The sequence below is a fragment of the Fragaria vesca genome, linkage group LG5 (genome assembly GCF_000184155.1).
Source record: "Fragaria vesca subsp. vesca linkage group LG5, FraVesHawaii_1.0, whole genome shotgun sequence".
NCBI classification, from domain to species: Eukaryota; Viridiplantae; Streptophyta; class Magnoliopsida; order Rosales; family Rosaceae; genus Fragaria; species Fragaria vesca.
Genome location: NC_020495.1, coordinates 10346353 through 10367045, shown reverse-complemented (window position 1 = coordinate 10367045; position 20693 = coordinate 10346353). Strand labels below are relative to the sequence as shown.

At 37.8% G+C, this 20693-nt stretch overlaps 4 protein-coding genes and 1 pseudogene across 4 annotated transcripts; 3 read left to right on the top strand and 2 right to left on the bottom strand.

The window, feature by feature from the left end:
- Window positions 1-29: 29 nt before the first annotated feature.
- Window positions 30-3234, top strand: LOC101299681 (probable protein phosphatase 2C 8-like). Its single transcript, XM_004301223.1, has 10 exons — window positions 30-280; window positions 375-483; window positions 864-900; window positions 1008-1052; window positions 1278-1330; window positions 1489-1650; window positions 1958-2041; window positions 2359-2448; window positions 2611-2658; window positions 2833-3234. Exons 1-10 carry the CDS (start codon window positions 30-32, stop codon window positions 2941-2943), a joined length of 990 nt encoding a protein of 329 aa, XP_004301271.1. The 3' UTR covers window positions 2944-3234.
- A 571-nt stretch (window positions 3235-3805) lies between these two features.
- LOC101299388 lies at window positions 3806-5346 on the top strand. Its single transcript, XM_004301222.1, has 4 exons — window positions 3806-3931; window positions 4455-4734; window positions 4844-5016; window positions 5104-5346. The coding sequence occupies exons 1-4, from the start codon at window positions 3806-3808 to the stop codon at window positions 5344-5346; spliced, it is 822 nt and encodes a 273-aa protein (XP_004301270.1).
- Window positions 5347-6352: 1006 nt separating this feature from the next.
- Window positions 6353-14160, top strand: LOC101299095 (probable ATP-dependent RNA helicase DHX36-like). The gene is made up of 19 exons (XM_004301221.1): window positions 6353-6745; window positions 7038-7192; window positions 7289-7376; window positions 7510-7755; window positions 7881-7976; window positions 8181-8369; window positions 8509-8668; window positions 8742-8872; window positions 8996-9169; window positions 9246-9518; window positions 10133-10327; window positions 10701-10904; window positions 11062-11131; window positions 11239-11387; window positions 11708-12013; window positions 12301-12360; window positions 12462-12614; window positions 12704-12814; window positions 12979-14160. Exons 1-19 carry the CDS (start codon window positions 6353-6355, stop codon window positions 13474-13476), a joined length of 3651 nt encoding a protein of 1216 aa, XP_004301269.1. The 3' UTR covers window positions 13477-14160.
- Window positions 14161-14881: 721 nt separating this feature from the next.
- Window positions 14882-15629, bottom strand: LOC101298802 (annotated as a pseudogene).
- Window positions 15630-15915: 286 nt separating this feature from the next.
- LOC101292121 lies at window positions 15916-18135 on the bottom strand. The gene is made up of 3 exons (XM_004299513.1): window positions 17773-18135; window positions 17385-17651; window positions 15916-17280 (listed from the first exon to the last, which is right to left on the bottom strand). The coding sequence occupies exons 1-3, from the start codon at window positions 17912-17914 to the stop codon at window positions 16091-16093; spliced, it is 1599 nt and encodes a 532-aa protein (XP_004299561.1). The 5' UTR covers window positions 17915-18135; the 3' UTR covers window positions 15916-16090.
- Window positions 18136-20693: the final 2558 nt, after the last annotated feature.

Below are 20693 nucleotides of genomic sequence, written 5' to 3'. Positions count from 1 at the left end.
GGATTAAAGGTTGAATCTTTGAGCTGAGAATGAGTGAAGCCATTGAAGAACCGAAGCAGAAGCAGAAGCAGAAGCGTGAGAGTGAATCTGGGGATTCGAGCTCTGTTGCGAAGAAGGTGAAATTGGAACATGGGCAAGACCCAGAAGTGGAATCGAGTGAAAGGGAAGTGGGTTTTGAAATTGAAGCTGAGGCGGCAGAGGATAAGGGGTTGAGGCAGAGCATGGAGGACGCGTGGGTTGTGCTTTTGGATGCCAGCTTGGGATTTAAGGGGAAATTGAGGTTCTTTGATGCTTTGGTTTTTGTTTGTTATGTGTTTGTTTGAGTATTGTGATTTGTGAATGTAAAGGTTGGAACATTGAATTTGAATTTTCAGGTGTGCACATTTTGCGGTTTATGATGGGCATGGAGGTCGGTTAGCTGCAGAGTATGCTCAGAAGCATTTGCATGCCAATGTGCTTTCGGCTGGATTACCACGTGAGTTGGTCTGTTTACTTGGTCTGATTTTCATGTATGTGTTAGGCACTTCATAGCTTATATTGAAATGTGATGATGGAAACATGTCAAGGGGATTGCCAAATGACTAGTATCGTTATTGTTGTGCTTGAGAATGATAACGCATGATGGAAACATGTTAAGGGGATTACCGAATAAGTAGTGTTGTGCATGAAAATTATAGTTTTTCCTGGTTAATCTCATCCATTCACAATGTGTTTAAGTAATGCGGGAATGATGTAATTGTCTCCTGACAGTAGTTGATAACTGGTCAATTTTTTTGATATCTGACTTACTGCATTGACAATTTGCATTCTCAATTTGCATTCTTGGAATCTGTTCGAGTCTAATTGGATTTGTGGTGTTGCAGTTGAATGTGAAAGCTGCCAAGAAAGCCATTCTTGATGGTACGAATTTACTATGCAACTTGCCAATATATGTTTTTTTATTGCATAGTACTTCGTCCATCTTTGGATTGCTTCGTACTGATATGTATTTGAATTTCTCTAATTAGGTTTTCGGAAAACTGATGAGGCTATTCTTCAAGAAAGTGCTGCAGGTATAGATCTAAACTTCTATACTCTATTTTTAATTCCTCTTCTTGAATCCTGTGCTGTTAGGATTGCAGCGCAATTAGTTACTTATCACATCTTTTGTGTATCCACATATTCATCCATCTACTTTTGTTGGTCGAGTCTTTTGACCTGAAAATAAGTAAAAGAATCCAAAAGGAATGGGCTGCTGTTGTAGATATCCTTATAATTTTGCTTGAACTTGTTTTCAGTGGGATGGCAAGATGGTGCTACAGCTGTATGTGTTTGGATATTAGGAAAAACAGTAAGTTTTCTTTTGCTTGTGTTGAGAAACAATATTGAAGTTTCTAATAATGAATGCTAGATGACAATCTCTTGCCAAGTAGAACAAGTGAATAACTATGATGTTCCTAAAGAGGGTCATGGCACCTTGTATATGATTGTGCCGCTGGGTGTTTCTAGGTATTTGTTGCTAATATTGGGGATGCAAAAGCTGTGGTAGCAAGATCATCTCCTGTTGATGGATTGCAAAATGGTTCTGATGAAGCGCGTCTTTTGAAGGCCATTGTTTTAACAAGAGAACACAAAGCCATCTACGCACAGGAGCGTGCTCGTATTCAGAAGGTAAGGGGCTGTATTATGTAAAGTTGACGATCTTGTTGGGTTGAGTTTCTAGGGGCGTAGTCCTTGTTTACCTTCTTTGCTAAGCACTATATGATTAATAAAAGCTCATAAGAGGACTATGATTGTCTTATGTGATATTGGTATTGGTGTTTTAGTTCTTCAGTTATAGGATTAAAGCAGACTCAGTAGTGGGATAATATTATTTGAGTCCAATTTGCATGTTTTCATTTGTAGCCTATATCATTTAATATATATCAGTCAAATGATTTTGTACTCTTTTCTGCTTGAACCATACTGGTTTCATCAGGCTGGTGGTAGTGTGGGTTCAAATGGACGACTACAGGGTCGCCTTGAAGTTTCTAGGGCCTTTGGAGACCGCCAGTTCAAAAAGGTTTACATTTCCTTTCTTTTATACGCTTTTCCCTGTACTTGAATGATTCATTTGTTTTCTATCTAGCAGAAAATGTTTACTATCTAGAAAACGATTACACCTGCAAGGCTTGATTTTGGTGTTAATAAATTAATAATCATTGCTCATGTTATTGTAAAAAGAGAAACTATATAGATTATTTGAAGTATTGAGTCAAAACTTTTAAGTGTACATCCTCTCTATTTGCTCAGCTGTGTCCAACTCTCTCTTTGGGGCCAAGTATGTTCTTCATCACAACATGTGATTTAATTGCTAGTTCTTGAACTCTGTAATTGCAGTTTGGTGTTGTTGCTACCCCAGATATCCATTCATTTGACCTTACAGAAAGAGAGCACTTCATAATTCTTGGTTGCGACGGCCTCTGGGGAGTATGCTTTCCTTCTTTACTCTACTGCACTATAGACATGCCTAGAGTATTGAAGTCTTTGCTAAACATTTGAAATGCTAATCAAACATCGTTTTTCATATTGGGGTGTTACTCTTTGGTTCCTTTGACTTTGAACATGAAGATGTTTCTAAATTCTTTGCAGGTAATTGGACCAAGTGATGCTGTTGATTTTGTTCAGAAACAGCTGAAGGTTAGAGCAAATATTCCTTTTAAAAGTGGTCAACTGGTCATTTGACTTACAGTGGAATTAGAATATATAGAACAATAGTCAGACAGGCTTCCCTCTACTTTGAACTAAAAGGCGCTTTTTTTTTTTTTTCTTGCGATCTGATTTCCTTGTAAATGATCTGTCTGCAATCTGCAGGAGGGATTACCTGTTATGGCTATTAGCCGCTCTCTAGTAAGAGAAGCTGTGCGTGAGCGGCGCTGTAAAGATAACTGTACGGCAATCATAATCCTATTAAGGCACAAGTAATTGTTGGTGCCAACTCGATATTGAAAGGAATTCTGTACCTGTTATGAAACAGAATGCGGGTCTGTGTCTTTGGTTGTATAAGCTGTTGAATTGTTGTCCATTGGTTAGCTGCTCAGTGATGAAGAGACCTGAATTTTTGGAAAATGTAGCCGTGTATTATTGTTGAGAACTAAAGCTAAATATTTATTGAAATCTGCTGGTTCTGCTCTCAACTTTAGCGTTTCTGCTGAATGTTTTGGACTTCAGCTACATTCCCTTGTATGAAATCTTCCACTTTTTATCGTAAATTTTGCTACGTTATATATTTGTAGAGAAGAAAGGCAATGGCCACAGCTTTACACCAAGTTACATTTCTCGAATCAATAGCAGTTCTGCATTCGTAATTAATTTACTTTGATCTTTCTTGATTCCTTTTTAGCCAATTTGTTGAACATGCCATTTTTACCTGCAGTTTTTTTCAAAAGTAATGCAAGGAGGAGATTTTACCAGCATTTTTACTTGCATTTCTCAAAACAATGTATTTTTACCTGCAACCATGGATAAATTGTACCACAGCGGTGAAAATCTAGACCGTTCATGTGCTTTTTCAAATGGACTCAGGTCCACAGGAGATTTTAATGGAGCCATTGTCCTATGAACTCTTTCTGTTGCAAGCTTTCAATTTTAACTCACTGACAGAGTAATGGCTGTTCCATTCAATTTCCTTTCAATTTAACTCACTGACAGAGTAATGACTGTTCCTTTATGGAGAAGATATTAGCTACACCTACACTCAAAATAGTGCAAGACCTTCACCCGAAAAGGCCTTTCAAAGTCTGAACGTTTCAGTTTCCAAAGGAAACGTTTGAACCTTTGAACAGAGATGGCCACAATGTCACGCCCAATGGCTTCTCGGAGCAACAGAGAGGGAAGAGGACATGCCTTCCCGGTGGACTCTCCAAGCTTCTGCTTGAAGATTGTTACTGGTGTGGATCTCCAAGATGGGAAGGTAAATGTGAGGTTAAACCTTTGCCCTTTTTTTTTTTTTTTTTTACCACCAGTCCTATTACAGCTTGTAAATCTGTTACTTAAAGCGTGAATTTGCCTGATTTCTTAAGTTGAAAGTTGAAACCTTTACATAGAGTAGATTTTCTTACTTTATTTTTTTTGCAAAAGGAAAAATAACTCATGGAAGAACAGTTGCATATCTGCTTGGTTTCTGATGTTCCTTCACTGTGAAAGCTGAATACTTTTTTTCTTTTTAGGGAAATTGAATGGAGTTAGTTCATTTCTCATGCCACATCTAGAAAGTTGAAACCTTTTCTCTCAGTTTGAAAAATGTAGCAATTACATGCTTCTGTGTTTTCACTGTTGTTTAGTCTTTATTAATTTCTTAGTAGTAGCATCCTACAAGTTTGCGGCTTGATTAAACAATACGATTAGAGAAACGTGCTAATGATGTTCATTTACATCTATGGTACTACAAAACTACATAGACATCTCAATTTTGGGAAGCTACATGTGAATTTCAGGAACTCCCGGAGCCAGCTGTGAGGAAGTATGGGAATTGTATGGAAGACTCCATATTCCTCAAGGTTCCCAATTGCGAAACTTCATGGCCAGTAGAACTGAAAAAAACGATTCGTCATAGCCGAATCTGGCTACAGAAAGGATGGGAACAGTTCACAGACTTTTACTCCGTAGACCAAGATTACTTCATAGTGTTCAGCTATGAAGGAAAACATTCTCATTTCCAAGTACACATTTTCCACAACAACAATATGGAAATAGATTACCCAATTTGTGGAGGAGGTACGTATTAAATTTGGATATGTTTGTGAAGTATGTAACCATTTGAAATTTTTACGACAATTTTGACTAGGATATATGCTTCATGGTATTAATCATGGGAATCTAACAGGAGGCGGTGGATGTATGTCTAATTTACAAGGTAGCTCCTTTCCCTCTGCGTCATCTGCTGCTAGAGACCAAAACAGTAACAACCTACAAGGCTTTCATGGAGCTAACAAGTACAAAGTTGACAAGCCAAGATTTTGGATCACAATGACTGCATCATACTTGTCAGTTTACTTGGTAAGCTATTCTCAACATCCCCAGGTTGCACAATGAGAAAAATCAACGTGATAATGTATTTACCATTACATTTTCTCATGTTTGCAGAACATACCTGCACATTTCACTATTAAAAATCTGTGTGGGATAGGGTCTTCTTGCAATGTGACTTTACAAATTGAAGGTAAGAGAACTTGGACTGTTCTTTGTAGTGTTAGCAAATGTGGGTTAAAAGCAAGATTCAATCCTGCTGGTTGGAAAGCATTTGTTAAGGACAATCAATTGGAAGCAGGTGATCATTGTCGGTTCGAGTTGATAGGCGAACGTAAGCTCAAAGTCGTCATATCCTGAGCTAAATGAAGGCGATTGATTCCTGACTGTAGTCTGTACCGAAACTACGATATTGGTACCCTAAGACTAGTTGATGTTATATCACCGTCTTATGTGAGGAAGTTGATATTTCCAGCTTTTTTGAAGTTAATGTTTGTTTCAAACCTTGGGAGCGAAGATGACCTTTCTTAGCACTGTTATCTATTTGCTTGTGTTGGATTGATGTTGCTAAATTTGTGTCTGAATGTCTGTTTCTTTCTGTAGTTGGTAATTTGGTGTGAAATTTGAACATGTAATCAGTAAGATGTTGGTATTCTAGATAACAGATAATCCCACAGCTTACCAGCTTAAAATCTCACATTGTTAGTTTATTCAGTTCACTTAACAAACTAACCTATAGACCACAGCTCATCTGCTTAAAAATCTCATATTGTTAGTTTAATAACAGACTACCACCAGGTGTGAAAACTATAGATACGAAAGAAACTCACGAGTATTTCACGTGTCGTATTCTAATTACACTCTAAAATCTATGAAATTTGATAAGAAATACAAACGAAAAACTACTAACCGTGTGCATTTTCATTTTTGGTTACAACTTTAATTACAAACTACTAGGTGTAAAAACCACAGATAACGAAAGAAACTCACAAACATGACACTTACGACATTTCGAATACACTCCAAAATCCAGAAAATTTAACAAGATATTAAAGGAAAAGGAAATATTCTAACCACCATGTCTATTTCATTTTTTGTTACAACTAACGGAAAAGTACCTGTGTATTTTGTTTTCGATGAAATAAAAATATGGAAAAATAAAAAATAAAAACAGAAAAAATTCTCCAGCTTCAAGTCGAGAGTGGTGACGCAGAGGGTGTGAGCGCCACTTCTTCCTAACCAAATCCAAAATCCAAAACCACCATGATAAACCCAGCTCTGTCATAAACCCTAATTTCAGCAAATGCCACCCTAACTTCCCCAACTGAAATAACCACACTCCCTCCTCACCACCACCATAACCACCATGCCTTGCTCCGCCTTCTTAATCCGCACCACCGCCACCATGTCCCTCAAACCCCGCCTCCGCCACTGCCGCCACGTCGCCCTACTCCGCCCCTCGCTTCTCCTCTCTTGCTTCATGAACACCAACAACGCCCTCTACCACACCCACTCCGTCACCGGCTTGCTCCGATGGAACTCCGCCCAGGCCGCTGACGTCGTGTGCATGTCATCTTCGCGTGCGGCGGAGAGGTCGACGGATTGGAAGCCCGCGCGGCGGCGGAAGGACGCCGCCGTGCCGAGCTGGTGCCACCAGCGGCAGCAGGGGTACGGGAGATTTGCGTACCAGGACGCCTCGGCTAGTGAAGATTCGGACCGTGAATTCGGGTCGTCGGGTCAGAGTTCTCGCCGGGAAATGGTGAGTCTTTCTCTGCTTCAGCATTTGATTACTTGCTTTCGGTTTCGATTGAGCTGAGCAAAATTGCATCGAATTTTCAGCTCATTATTGATCCTAGCCAGACTAATGGATAGTGTAGGTACTCAATGTTTCAATTTTCGAACTAGAATCGGCATTTTCGAAGTTGATAATAGAGCATTAGTTTGAGCAGTGAAGCTGGAACTTTTTTTGATGTAAATGTTGGACCTTTTAGTGGTTAAGTACATGTTTGTATACTGGAATTGAAATGCTATGTGTGTTTGATGATATGTAGACTGGTGCGACTCTTGAAAACATCGATGAGTGGAGATGGAAGTTGACCATGCTTGTTCGCAACAAAGATGAGCAAGAAGTGGTGTCGAGGGAAAGGAAGGACAGACGTGATTTTGATCATCTTGCAGAACTGGCAAGAGGGATGGGTTTATATAGGTAAATTTTCTATCTGATAACAAGTTTATAGTTATGTTAAGTTTGGCTTTGTTCTACATCCTTTTCTGTTATCTGATTTTGAAATTTCTCAACCAGCCGTCAGTATTCAAAGGTTGTAGTCTTTAGTAAAGTCCCTCAGCCAAATTACAGACCTGATCTGGATGATAGGCGACCACAGAGAGAGGTACTTCCTTCCCTTTTTTGTTGCTCTTTTGTGTTTAACACTAGTTAATATTGTGCACATTTATAAATTGACAGTCTTGCATGTAGTTCTTTCCAAGTATAGTATTGATCTAACTTTTTTGAAGCGTTTACAGGTCGTCTTACCTTTTGGACTGCATAAAGATGTTGATGCTCATCTCAGAGCTCATCTTTCTCAAAAGCCAATGAACAGAGGAAATTTGTCGCATAATTCAATGTCAAGGTCAAATGGTAATGGAAGTATAGCTAAAAATGGGGGACTCTACGAGCAGGAGGAACCCTTAATACAGAATAGTGTTGCCATGGAGAGAATTCTTCAGCAGAGAAGCTTGCGATTGCGGAATAAGCAACAAGAATGGCAGGTCATTGCTCTTCCCTTTTGCCACAGTTGTGCAAGCTGGAAATCCAGCCCTTTTGCATTTTGGTAACATTTTATTTTCTTTATCCTTTTTAAGCATCCTTGTTAAAAATATATCATCTTTTACAGGAATCTGTCGAAGGTCAAAAGATGCTTGAACTTCGTAGAAGTCTGCCTGCATATAAGGAGAAAGATTTCTTGTTAAAAGCCGTATCTGAAAATCAGGTGCGTTGTGAGTTTTGATTTTTAGAACTCGGTATGGCCAATTGCTTTTGCTCCTTAATATGGTTGATATCTCCATCTTTGGATCATGTTATACAGACTTTTTGGGGTACAACTTTAGATGAATATTGTACCAGCAGAGTTTTGGTTGGTTGATTTCTGCGTGTATTGGTGGTTAACTGAACTTACGTTTCTGATTGTGAGCAGGTCATAGTTGTCTCAGGTGAAACAGGTTGTGGTAAAACTACACAACTTCCTCAGTACATTTTAGAGTCTGAGATTGAAGCTGGTCGTGGAGGTGTCTGTAGTATTATTTGTACTCAACCTAGACGAATATCTGCCATGTCTGTTTCTGAAAGAGTTGCTGCAGAACGAGGGGAGAATCTGGGGGAATCAGTGAGTTCTTGATGTCATTTGTTTACTTTCAAATTTTAGTCTTGCCTTAGTTCATTTTTATTTTCAGCTCGGATTGTTGATCATTTAACTTTTTCTGGCCAATTTTAAATTCTGAATTTACGTCATTTTTCCTTGAAAGGTTGGTTATAAAGTTAGGCTGGAAGGAATGAAGGGCAGGGACACGCGGCTTCTTTTTTGCACCACAGGCATACTATTGAGGAGATTACTTGTTGACAGAAAGTTGAAAGGTGTTACACATGTCATTGTTGATGAGATCCATGAACGTGGAATGAATGAAGGTAACATTTTGAATTTATCTTTGTTAATTGGTTTTCAAATTATACTTTTATTAACATTTTGCATTTGTGTCAGATTTTCTTCTTATCATTCTGAAAGAACTTCTCTTGCATCGCCCTGAGTTGAGATTGATTTTGATGAGTGCAACTTTAAATGCTGAGCTTTTCTCCTCGTACTTTAATGGTGCTCCAATGATCCATATACCTGTAAGTGCAGTGACTGGTTCCACAATTTTTTTTTTGCTGTTTATATACTTATTGAAAGGAATGTCATTTCCTCATAAGGTATACTGGACTAACTTTTAATTGGGAATTCGGCTTTGCTTACAGGGTTTTACATACCCAGTCCGAGCACATTTTCTGGAGAATATTTTAGAAATGACTGGATATCGGTTAAATCAATATAATCAAATTGATGATTATGGTCAAGATAAGACGTGGAAAATGCAGAAACAAGCTCAAGCTTTCAAAAAGAGGAAGAGTCAAATTGCATCTACCGTTGAGGTACATAAAAGTTTGTATCTTAATTTTTTTCAGGTCTAGGATTTGTATTTTGACTTTTTCGTGCCTTTTTAAACAGGATGCACTTGAAGCTGCTGACTTTAGGGGGTACAGTCCAAGGACTCAGGAGTCTCTTTCATGTTGGAACCCGGACTCCATTGGTTTTAATCTTATTGAACACGTGCTTTGCCACATAGTCAGGAAAGAACGACCTGGTGCTGTTTTGATTTTTATGACTGGTTGGGATGACATAAACTCCTTGAAGGATCAACTCCAATCTCATCCTCTTTTAGGAGATCCTAATAGGGTCCTGCTGCTTGCATGTCATGGTTCCATGCCTAGTGCTGAACAGGTGCTGTCACTGTTCTTTAGTCTTGTTTTCAATGGATATAGTTGTGTTACCTTTTTCTAGTGATGGAAAATTCATTAAATTATCCATATATATATATAGATATATATATTGATCTTCTCCATCTATTAAATAATGATGAAGGTTTTTGTCTAAAATGATATGCTAATCATTGCATGGTTCAGATTCATAAAACTTTGATCAGTGAAAGTGTGATTTTGAAGGTTTGTCTTGTGTTTCAGGTCTTATGACTGTCACTCCTAAATACTCTATTGTGACAATCACTGTTATTATAACGGGTTACTTTTTTCATTTCTTTTTTAAGTTATGACATTATTTTGTAATTTAATCCAAAATTGATATAAAAACGTCCTTCAACACAGACTAATTGATGCTGTTAGTTATGCAAAAGAATGTCATAATAAGTGAGCTGCCACAGCTTCACACATATTGGATAAATCTTTTGAAGTCACATTCAACAATTTAACATGGAACTAATAAATTTTGTTTTTTGAATTCTTTCTGGTTTGTAGTTTCAGTAGTGGTGCATTGGTTTGTGTGCTGACATGTAGTCTTTGGTCTTTAGTAATTCATTTCTCTATTCTTTTTGTAAACAGAGGTTGATATTTGATAAACCAGAAGATGGGGTTAGGAAAATCGTTCTGGCTACAAACATGGCTGAGACCAGTATCACTATCAATGATGTAGTATTTGTGATTGATTGTGGAAAGGCGAAAGAAACATCATATGATGCACTCAATAACACTCCCTGTTTGCTTCCATCCTGGATATCAAAGGCTGCGTCCCGGCAGGTAAGGCAGTTTTGAGAGATTCAATATTTAATTTAGTTGATGGAATCGCAAATGAACAGCTTCTAACTTTTCTCGTCTCTCTCTCTCTCTCAATAGTTTTTAAGGTTGATAATTTGTAAGCTAAATAACCTTTTTGAGCTCTGTTTTAGTTCTCTTTCTTAAAATGTACCATACCTTCTCTGTTATTCATTACATTTGTGAATACTTAGGGAAAATGTAGCAAACAAGTCTCAGATTGGTTTTAACGTAATTAAGAGAGTAAATCTAGGAACCTTAAATCTTGTTTACTGTTATGATTTTTTATGATGTTGTATTTACAGTTATATCTATTACATGGATTCGCAATATTAATTTAGCCCCTTTGTATCTGTAGAGAAGGGGAAGAGCCGGTCGTGTTCAACCTGGCGAGTGTTACCATCTTTATCCCCGATGTGTATATGATGCCTTTGCTGATTATCAATTGCCTGAACTTTTGAGGACGCCTCTGCAGTCTCTATGTTTACAGATCAAGAGTCTACAGCTTGGAAGTATTGCTGAGTTCCTTTCTAAGGCACTGCAGTCACCGGAACCATTGTCGGTAAATTCCTATCTGCATACACATGACTATTTTCTTTTCCATAGATAGTTTTGTCAGTATTTATTTATTTATTATTATTATTTTTTTTTTTTTTGAGTTTTCATAATTGCTTTGCAGATATTCATGTTAGTTATCTGAGTTCTATTTGTTTTTGTAGGTTCAAAATGCTGTTGATTATTTGAAGATCATTGGGGCTTTAGATGAAAATGAAGATCTCACAGTATTAGGTGATGAATAACTGTTATTTCACAATATTATTCCTTAAAACTGTTTTCAAGGAGTGCAACTGGTTTTTCTGCAAGTAGATATCTTATATTTATTGTATGCTCTGCAGGTCGCCATCTGTCAACGCTTCCGGTTGAGCCAAAACTTGGGAAAATGCTTATATTAGGGGCTATCTTCAACTGTTTAGATCCAATAATGACTATTGTTGCAGGCCTGAGTATGAGAGATCCATTCATGATGCCATATGACAAGAAGGATGTGAGTATGCCATTGCATTCATGTCAACAATTTTAAAGTTTTTATTTGCTCTGTTGTGTATTTGGTGATGTCTCCCCTACCCCTGGCGTGCCAAACTGTTCTATTGAAGATTGTGAAAAATGTTATCACACTTTATACTGAATTGGATGTGGACTTTTATAGTACCCACTTATCTTCAGAGTATTGGATATGCAATGAATAAGTTTATATTGTTCTCAAGTACTCTGTTCCCCTATTGGCGGATCTTTTTTTCCCATTCTTTCATAGGAAATCAACAAGCATATGGTGACGAATAACCTTTTCACTTTCAATTGTTGTAGCTTGCGGAATCGGCAAAAGCGCAATTCGCTGGCCGTGATAGCAGTGATCATCTTGCTCTTATCCGAGCATATGATGGCTGGAAAAATGCTGAAAGATCACAATCTGGTTATGAGTACTGCTGGAGAAATTTTCTTTCTGCACAAACTCTAAAAGCCATTGACTCTCTTCGGAAGCAGTTCTTCTTTTTGCTCAAGGATGCAGGTTTGGTTGACAACACCGAGAACTGTAATACATTGAGCCATGATGAACATCTTATCCGAGCAATCATCTGTGCGGGATTATTTCCTGGAATATGTTCTGTTGTGGTAAGTTGGTAGGCCTAACTTACGATGCTGGTATATATTTAGTTTTGTTACATCTTTTTGTCACATTAGTAGAAACTCATAGTTCCTTTTAGCTGTCTCCTTCTCTTGGTAAGATCAGAGAAAAGGTGTTATAAGTGAACAAAAAGAGTGATAAAAGGTGTCTGCAGTCTTTACATTTAGATACAAAGTGTCATGATCCTCATATTCATTTGCATTTCTGGTTTGCTTGAGGATGGCTTCGCTTTATCTCATATATGGTGTATGATGTGTACAATTGTTTTCCACAGAACAAAGAGAAGTCCATTTCGTTGAAAACGATGGAAGATGGACAAGTACTTCTATACTCGGTAATTTTTCGCCTTCGGCTATAACCCTACATTCTTGTTTCTTTGTGGCATTGATTCAAGGTATTCCTTTTTAAATAATTATTGTTGGTTTGCATCAACAGAATTCAGTCAATGCTACGGTGCCTAAAATTCCATATCCATGGCTAGTGTTCAATGAAAAGGTGAAAGTGAATTCAGTATTCATCCGGGACTCAACTGGTGTATCTGATTCTGTGCTGCTTTTGTTTGGAGGGAACATTTCCAGGGGTGGGCTGGTATGTTCATTTGCTTTGCTTTGCTTGTTTCTCCGAGATTCTGTTCTTGATGGAAAATATGTTTATCACTCCGACTTGGTTTTTTGTAGGATGGACACCTGAAGATGTTGGGAGGATACTTGGAGTTTTTCATGAATCCTGCATTAGCAAATACATATGTTAGCTTGAAGAGGGAACTTGAGGAACTGATTCATAATAAGGTTTGTATTTAGGTTCGCCATTTGTGTTAGCTCTCGAATTCAATGCACTTGCTATACATGTTTGGTTTTGGTCGCATGTCACTGCTCTCTCTATCACACACACACACATGCATCACTCAGTTTATAGTTAAATGCTAACATGGTGGTCTGTTCTTTCAAAACAGCTTCTAGATCCCAAATCGGACATGCAATCTCATAATAACCTCCTAGCAGCCCTAAGATTACTGGTCTCTGAAGACCGATGTGATGGAAGATTTGTCTATGGCCGCAAGATGCCAGTACCCTCCAAGAAGATAACAAAAGAGATAGGACCAGGCACCTTGAGGGTTCGCGATAATGGTAATAGTGGGGGTAATAATTCCAAAAGTCAGCTGCAAACATTGCTTGTCAGAGTAGGTCATGAAGCTCCCACCTACAAAACCAAACAATTGAAAAACAACCAGTTTTGTTCCACAGTGATCTTCAACGGGTTGAACTTTGTAGGGGAGCCTCGCAATAGTAAGAAAGAAGCAGAGAAGGAAGCAGCTGCTGAAGCTGTGCTCTGGTTAAAGGGCGAGAATCATTCATCTTCCAGAGATATTGACCATATGTCAATGCTTCTAAAGAAGAGTACAAAGAAAATCCGTAGAACGACCTCATTAGATATTGCCAAGTGGAGTTGAGCATTCTTTTTCATATAGTGGTGGTAAGCATTGCTCTCAGAGTTGCATTAAGCCTTGCTTTTCTTTGGATGGAGTTTGGTATTAAGCAGTAACAGGGAAAAGATGCTGGACGCCGGTCTAACATGAAAGGTTTGGGTGAAAGAAATTTGTTTGTCAATCTTCTCAGGCGATGAACTGCCACTTGTCTAGAAGCTACATCAGAGTAAAGGATCGGTGATTGATTACCTTTGCGAACCGATGTTCTAAAAGGGGTAATGTATTATATTCTTTACAGGCAGAACCACCCATAATTTTGGAAAGGGGTAGTTATGCACATTCTTTATGGAGCATGGGGAAGTACCTTGGCTGTAGAAGTTGTAGATTATTCTACGCAGGCCTTTCTGCATCTTACAAAGGATCACATGGATCTTTGCTTCCTAATCTGCCATGGAGCTGCTCGTATGTATATATTGGTTTTGGAGACCACAGTAATAGAAATTGAGGGAAGTCCTACGTTTCCTTCTAAAGAGGTATCTGTAAAGCAACAACTCATTAATGTCGCTTAATTATTATATAGGAGGAAAGGAACCTTGCACTAGACCTTGTGGCTAGGCGACATACACCAGTGAGCCGTGAGGTTCCAAGTTGGAAAATATACAAGACCTGGTTATTTATTTCTATCAATGCATTACCATTTTTCATTTCATGTCTTTCTTGTTTCGCTTTACAACCCAAATTTTGTCAGAATGTTTTGCTTGATAGATGACATAGTAATACAGTTTTCTTATCATACTAAACCGTGTTGTAGAGGTTATCGCATTCTCTCCCTAAAAAACATCAGTGCATTCAATCTGCTAAGTACTGTGTCTATGTGTTCGAGTAAAGAAGAGCATATCAAGCTATATGAACTGCGTTGCAACATTCATAGACTGGTATACATACAGATCATTAAGCTCATTAGCGAGACTAATGGCAATATCTACTTGAAGGAAATGGTATCCGGAGGAGCTTGTTATCAGTTATGACTAGAAAATAAGCAACTGCTTACGGATTCAGAAACTCCGGGGCTTTCAACAAAGTCGGCCTAAACCTATTGACATCAAGCTTCACATTCTGTCTTTTCGGATAGTTTTGAGTTTCCAGTATACTCTCATCCTTGCTTGTCTTGTATTCCAAATACTTCAAATTCATATCTCTTGAAAGCTCTCGGAATTAGTTTGCTGCCATTCATTTGAATCCTCCTCGGGAAGTATTTGATTAGAAATTGCAATTTAGGAACGAAAAGAATGTTTGTAATACATTTCAATTTCTCTTTATCTGGTCAGACATCAACCAATGCTTGCCACATGAGTCTAACATGTTATAAGTGAAATTGTTTAGGAAAGAAGAAGGAATAACGTGCGTCGGAACTTAGATAAACAATACCCTACTGCTGCAAAAGCTCAAGGGCTTTCAGCAGTGTGGGTTTAAACCTATTGACATTAAGCTTTACATTTTATTTGTTCAGATAGATTGACTTGAATGCCGTCCACCCTTGTTTTCCAATTGAGTCAGGGTCAGTAAAAACTGCATGATCAAGTGGATATTGCTGTATCAGTGTGCTCTCTTCATTGCTTATCTTATATTCCAAATACTTTAGATTCATATCCTTCGCTGGCCCTCCATAGTATGTGGTCGAAATCCATTCGAAGTTTCCAACTGGAACTATCTGGATGAAAATTGCGTTTTCGGGTAGGAAAAGATTGTTCAGAAGGCCAGCTCCATGAACTCCCACCATCACATCACAAGAATTCACAATATTTGCAAATTTTGATATATTCCTGTCAGCCTCTTCCACAGTTACCTTGTACCCCAAGTCTCTTGCCATCTCGGTAATCTCGCCTGTATTTGTGAAAGATCTTGTTCTGTTTCTTGATAAGATGAGAAGCCGAGCCTTGTGTAGTTGATGCTGTCCATCTCTAATTTTGATTGCATTGGCTCTTTTTAGTGAATATGTGGTTCATAGAAACTCTCTGACGCCTTTCATAGAATATGAACATCTCAAAAGGATCAAAGGTCATTTCCTTGCGAGATGCTTTCAGGCCATCCATTACGCTTGGGAAGCAATGGACTTGTTCTAATTCTTTGTCAATGTCAATAAGCTCATACTCGGACAGTCCGTTGTGAATCTCCATACGCCACAAGAACCCAAATGAAAAATGCAAAATGTTTATGTAACATGATGACAAAGAAGAGATGAGGGCTTTGGCCTGGTCTGTACGTATTTTATTCCATCTGCCTAGCTTGGCTTTTTTCTATGACAAACTTCCATAACTTGTGACTCCTAGTCCATTGGATCTTTTAAATGAGTATATAATATACCAACCACTTAATCTCTTGTATGTTTTCCCTTAGTAAAAGACTAAATCATTCATATCTATATCATAGAAGTCATTTGTTATCAGAAGTGCTAGAAACGTCTTAAAATTTTCATAAATGCCTGTTCCTCAAGTTCTATACAATAGGGACATCTCAAAACCAATGAGATGAGAAACACTTGGGCTAAAAAAGCATAGAAATGGTAAAGAATTACACGAAGTAACATGACCTAAAGGGCCTTGTTTGTTTCCTCTTCCTCTAGAAATCATACAATGACCTACTGGTGAAGAAGCTCAAGGGCTTTTAACAAAGTGGGTTTGAACCTATCGACATTGAGCTTTACATTTTGCTTGTCCAAAAAGATTGACTTGAATGCTTCCCACCCTTGTTTTCCAATAGAGTAGGGATCAGTAAAAACTGCATGGTCAAGAGGGTATTGCTGTATCAATGTGCTCTCCTCATTGCTTATCTTATACTCCAAGTACTTGAGGTTCATATCCTGCGAAGGCTCGCCGAAATCTGTCATGGCAAGCCATTCAAATCCTCCAACCGGAAGTATTTGGATGACGACTGCATTTTCCGGGAGAAAAAGAATGTTCGTGAGGCCAGCTCCATGAACTCCCATCAACACATCACAAGCATTCACAAGTTGTGCAAATTTCGCAACGTCTGAGATACCTTCTGCCACACTTACCTTGTACCCCAAGCGTTTCGCCATTCTCATAATCTCTCCTGTATTGGTGAAAGACCTTGTTCTCTTCCTTGGGATGATCAGAAGCCGCGGCTTTTTGCGTTGACCATCTTTGACTCTAATAGCATTAGATTTCTTCAAGGAATAAGTTTCCCTCAAAAACTCCCTGAAGTCTTTCATGGTATGTGAATATTTTGAAGGATCATTGATGCTCAGCTCCTTTTCGTGTCGTATGAGGCCAACGGTTATGCTTGGGAAGCAATGGACTTCTTGCTCATTGTCAATGTCAATGAACTGATAGTTGGACAATCCTTTTAGTATTGCTTTGAACTTCTCAATCCAAAATGGTCGTATATCTGTGACAAGAAACTGAACTTCACCCTTGTATTTTCGTGAAGTGATGAAGAGGGGAATCACCACATCAGTGAAGTCATGGAAATGGTTTCCAGTGTATCCTCCACTTGAAAACAGAATGGCCGGAACATTATGATTCCTACTACATTGAGGAGTTTCCGGATCATCTGTACTTGCTTGTTTCACAAACCATTTCCTAGCATGACTCATTGCTGTTGCATCTTCTTTTCGAGCATAAGTTCTTATAGTCCAGGAGCCATTGCCCTCTGATGACATCTCCAGTTGAGATGAAGCAACAATAACTGAGGAAGATTTTCCATCCACCCGAGCATCACCGTTGACCTCGCAATATTCAGTTCTTGGTTGCTTGACATTGCAAATAATTCGCTCCACACTAGCCGTCTTTGTCACAACTTCAACAACTGCAAAATGAATATAAATCATTAGCTTTCAAGAACTGCAAAATATATACTTCAATCTAAGTTTAATGCATCAATATCTTGGGAAGGAAATTTTGAGAACCTACTCTTTGTCTCATGATCATCATCGTCACCGCTGCTCGAAATGGGACTAGTAGTAACACTCTCCGCAATGCTTTCATCTTTCTGCTCTTGTTTAGAATCTTCTACTTCATCTTCATGAATAAGACTCACATTCTTGAACTCTTCGTTCTTTATGATGCGATCAATAACTTTAGTTGTGATCACTACATGCTCAGAGCTGTTCGATTCGTTGTTCGACTCCATTAGTGCCAGTATCTTGTTTCTGACACCAAGTGATCGCTGCAAATTCACTGCAATTGAAATGAATATCAACATAAAATATCATGCATGTCGATTAGAAAGAATAATTTACATAGGGAGTAGACAAAATGCGCGCTGAAGAAGAAGAAGAAGACATGGGAAAGGACATACAAGCTGGTAGAGGATTCAAACTAGGCTTCAGCACTGTGCAGAAGCACAATGCTAGGAACAAGCAGCAAAGAAAGGCTCCATATCCTAGTTTCTTCTGCTCATGCCGACTGAAGCTTCTGGCAAGTATTGAATCATACATCATTTTCACTTTGTAACTATTATAATACAACACTAACTCCAAGTACGTACTCAACTAGAAGGCCATTGATTTCTGCTTATTATGAAAGCAAGCTAGGCCTTAAAGAAGATGATGATGATGATCATTACATGCAAACTCAGAAACGAAGACTAAGCAGCAAGAGTGACCTGGCCTCCCTCTAGCTAGCTTTAGTCTCTTAGAGGATTGAGTAGATAGATGGTGAAGCAAGACTTAAGTGGAGGCCATTTTGTATATATATGTCAAATATTGAAGGAAGTTGGAGGTGCATTTTCTATCAGAATTGTTGCACCCCACGATTTTCGTTAGCTTTGATTGTCTTGTAGATTCTTCAAAACTAAATAAGTAGATATTAGGAAAGGGACATTTTGGTTGACTGTTGTGACAAGCATATATCTTTCTTCCATGATTGGTTTTGAACTTGGTAACACAAAATCTGCCGGCCGTGGATTCCAGCTTTACTTGAAAGCTATAAACCAACTACGATCATCGTAGAAAATCAAGTATTAGGATAGTGTTCTACACCGATGAATTCATAGAGAGATCGATAAGATAGAGTGCCATCCATGATCATCGATCCCTTTAATTAGCATTAATCTAGACATGCATTTGTAGCTAAAAATTCATCATCAAATCAAGCATATACGTGAATTTCATATCTATTTTGTAAATCAGACCAAGTCACTCAAGTTCGATACATGACGTTTTTCACATGCCTAGTAATACGGGTCAGAATATGAGTGTAAAACCAATTATTTGCATTGGTAGACTGAATCATATCATGTCACAACCTAGATACTTAAATCAACTGATAATAGGTGAAAAACATATATATTTTGTGATGTAATCGAGCTTAATTGACGTGAAGAGTAAGAAAGTTAAAGTTACCAATGTCATATAGTCTTGGTAATTAATCAAATGAGCAATAAGAAGAGTAATTCATCGATCTCATGGTGAAAAAATGTGTCGGTCACAAACATGGAAAAGTTCTAGAGGGGGAGGAAATAGCTGAGGCATGCATGTCTATTTGCACATTACAAAACTTGACATGGTAGCTTAGGAGAAGGACATTTTAACAATACATTTTGTCTCTCTATTTTGGCGGGCAGCATGTCGAGGCTGAAGTTCGAGGACTTTACAAATTTTAAAATGGTTGTTTTTGGTGTTTCGTTTTCTCAAGCAATACGTGTGTGTGTGACACTTAACAATAATAATATATGTGTTTCCTTTTCATTAGCATGCAGTTGGTAACAATATGCGTATACTTTCACAAAAATAGGTCTTATTTTGAAGAAAAGTAATAGAAGTTGTTAATGGATTGTTATCACACAGGCTAATTATGCAACCACTCTTAAGAGTCTCTGGGGCCTCAACTCGATGGATTAGACATTCCATATATTATGATGATGATGATGATTTTGCGTGTTTAGTAAGCTATCATGAACACATACACTCGATTAAAATTTAGCACCCAACAACTAACCCTGTGTGACCTTATTTTGATCAAGTCAGTGTTAGGTAGCATGCATGCATCAATAAGCGCAAGGGTAATTAACGATGGTACCTAGCTTGCATGTTAGTGTAATAATCAAATTCTTTGGAAAAGAGAAAGAAAATCGATCCCTTTCTAGGTAATTACTAATTAGCAATCGATGGTTGCATGGATTTAATGTTAGGAATCGATTTTATATGAACCCTAGAAAGAACAAAAGAAATGATTAAGGCTCTCACCAATACTAGGGAGCTCAATTATGGGTGACAAGTAGGACATAGCAGGCCAAAGATGTAGAAATGTTGTCTTTAGTCTCGACTCAAACTCTCATGGTAATTAAATAAAACAACCTATATATATAAGTGACATAATAACCTACAGAACTAATGCGTTAATTTTACTCGTCAAGTAGTGATGTTTGAGTTATCTGTAGAATATCACAGATTTCAGAAATCAAACTTATCAAAGTAAATGAATAATTACCAGAAGAACTCTTTTTTAATGGTATTGTCAAGGAAAAAGTAGACAAACGCATGCAAACGTTTAGCTAACTACAGTAATCAATTGGCGTTTCTATCTATATATTGACTAGCTTGATATCTTCCCTGGTTCAAACCTTTACTAATTTTTTTTTATCAACAAACAACAACTAAAATGCTACAATGAGTTTATCGTAAGTTCGACTCACGACATCTTATTTATAAAGAAGAGACTGATGTCACTAGACCAAATAATACTTCACCAAACTTTTATCACTTGAACCAAAATCCATGCCTGCGATAATTTCCCCTTAATTAGTTAATAATCAGTTTCTTAATTCTTCGTATGACCCATATTCTCATATATTAATAATGAAATTTATATATGTTTCCATCCAAAACTAACATTATTGTTCTAAGATATATATTTAAGTGGTGTCGATCTTTCCTGGGTAGGTAGCTTCGTACTGGTCAAAGGTTGCCTTCTAGTACTTGAGCTCTTATATATTGTACGTGCTTCTGTATAGCAGTATATATTGGGACTATATATTAATTTGATGCCTAGCTAATTGGAAATACGTTTAATTTGCACCATTTGGAACGACAACGAACAATATAAAAGGTGGCTCGTATTCTAATTTATATGGCTGATTAATATAAACTAATTAATTACAAGCATAATTAGCCTTATTGTGATTCGCAAGTTTGATATTTTAGCCTGTGGTGGTCATTACCGTGTCATTTTCTTACCAAAAACATATAAACTATATATCCTGACCCAAAAAAAAAAAAA

Excerpts from the sequence above, each read along its gene's own strand:
- LOC101299388 (XM_004301222.1), top strand. The coding sequence starts at position 3,806 with ATGGCCACAATGTCACGCCCAATGGCTTCTCGGAGCAACAGAGAGGGA. Across the intron at positions 3,932-4,454 it reads TGGATCTCCAAGATGGGAAG|GAACTCCCGGAGCCAGCTGT; the intron begins GTAAATGTGAGG and ends TGTGAATTTCAG. Across the intron at positions 4,735-4,843 it reads TTACCCAATTTGTGGAGGAG|GAGGCGGTGGATGTATGTCT; the intron begins GTACGTATTAAA and ends GGAATCTAACAG.
- LOC101299681 (XM_004301223.1), top strand. The coding sequence starts at position 30 with ATGAGTGAAGCCATTGAAGAACCGAAGCAGAAGCAGAAGCAGAAGCGT. Across the intron at positions 484-863 it reads CTGGATTACCACGTGAGTTG|TTGAATGTGAAAGCTGCCAA; the intron begins GTCTGTTTACTT and ends GTGGTGTTGCAG. Across the intron at positions 1,331-1,488 it reads TTTGGATATTAGGAAAAACA|GTATTTGTTGCTAATATTGG; the intron begins GTAAGTTTTCTT and ends GGGTGTTTCTAG.
- LOC101292121 (XM_004299513.1), bottom strand. The coding sequence starts at position 17,914 with ATGATGTATGATTCAATACTTGCCAGAAGCTTCAGTCGGCATGAGCAG. Across the intron at positions 17,652-17,772 it reads TTTGAATCCTCTACCAGCTT|TGAATTTGCAGCGATCACTT; the intron begins GTATGTCCTTTC and ends TTTCAATTGCAG. Across the intron at positions 17,281-17,384 it reads TGATGATCATGAGACAAAGA|TTGTTGAAGTTGTGACAAAG; the intron begins GTAGGTTCTCAA and ends TTCATTTTGCAG.
- LOC101299095 (XM_004301221.1), top strand. The coding sequence starts at position 6,353 with ATGCCTTGCTCCGCCTTCTTAATCCGCACCACCGCCACCATGTCCCTC. Across the intron at positions 11,132-11,238 it reads TGAAGATCTCACAGTATTAG|GTCGCCATCTGTCAACGCTT; the intron begins GTGATGAATAAC and ends TATGCTCTGCAG. Across the intron at positions 12,815-12,978 it reads AGGAACTGATTCATAATAAG|CTTCTAGATCCCAAATCGGA; the intron begins GTTTGTATTTAG and ends CTTTCAAAACAG.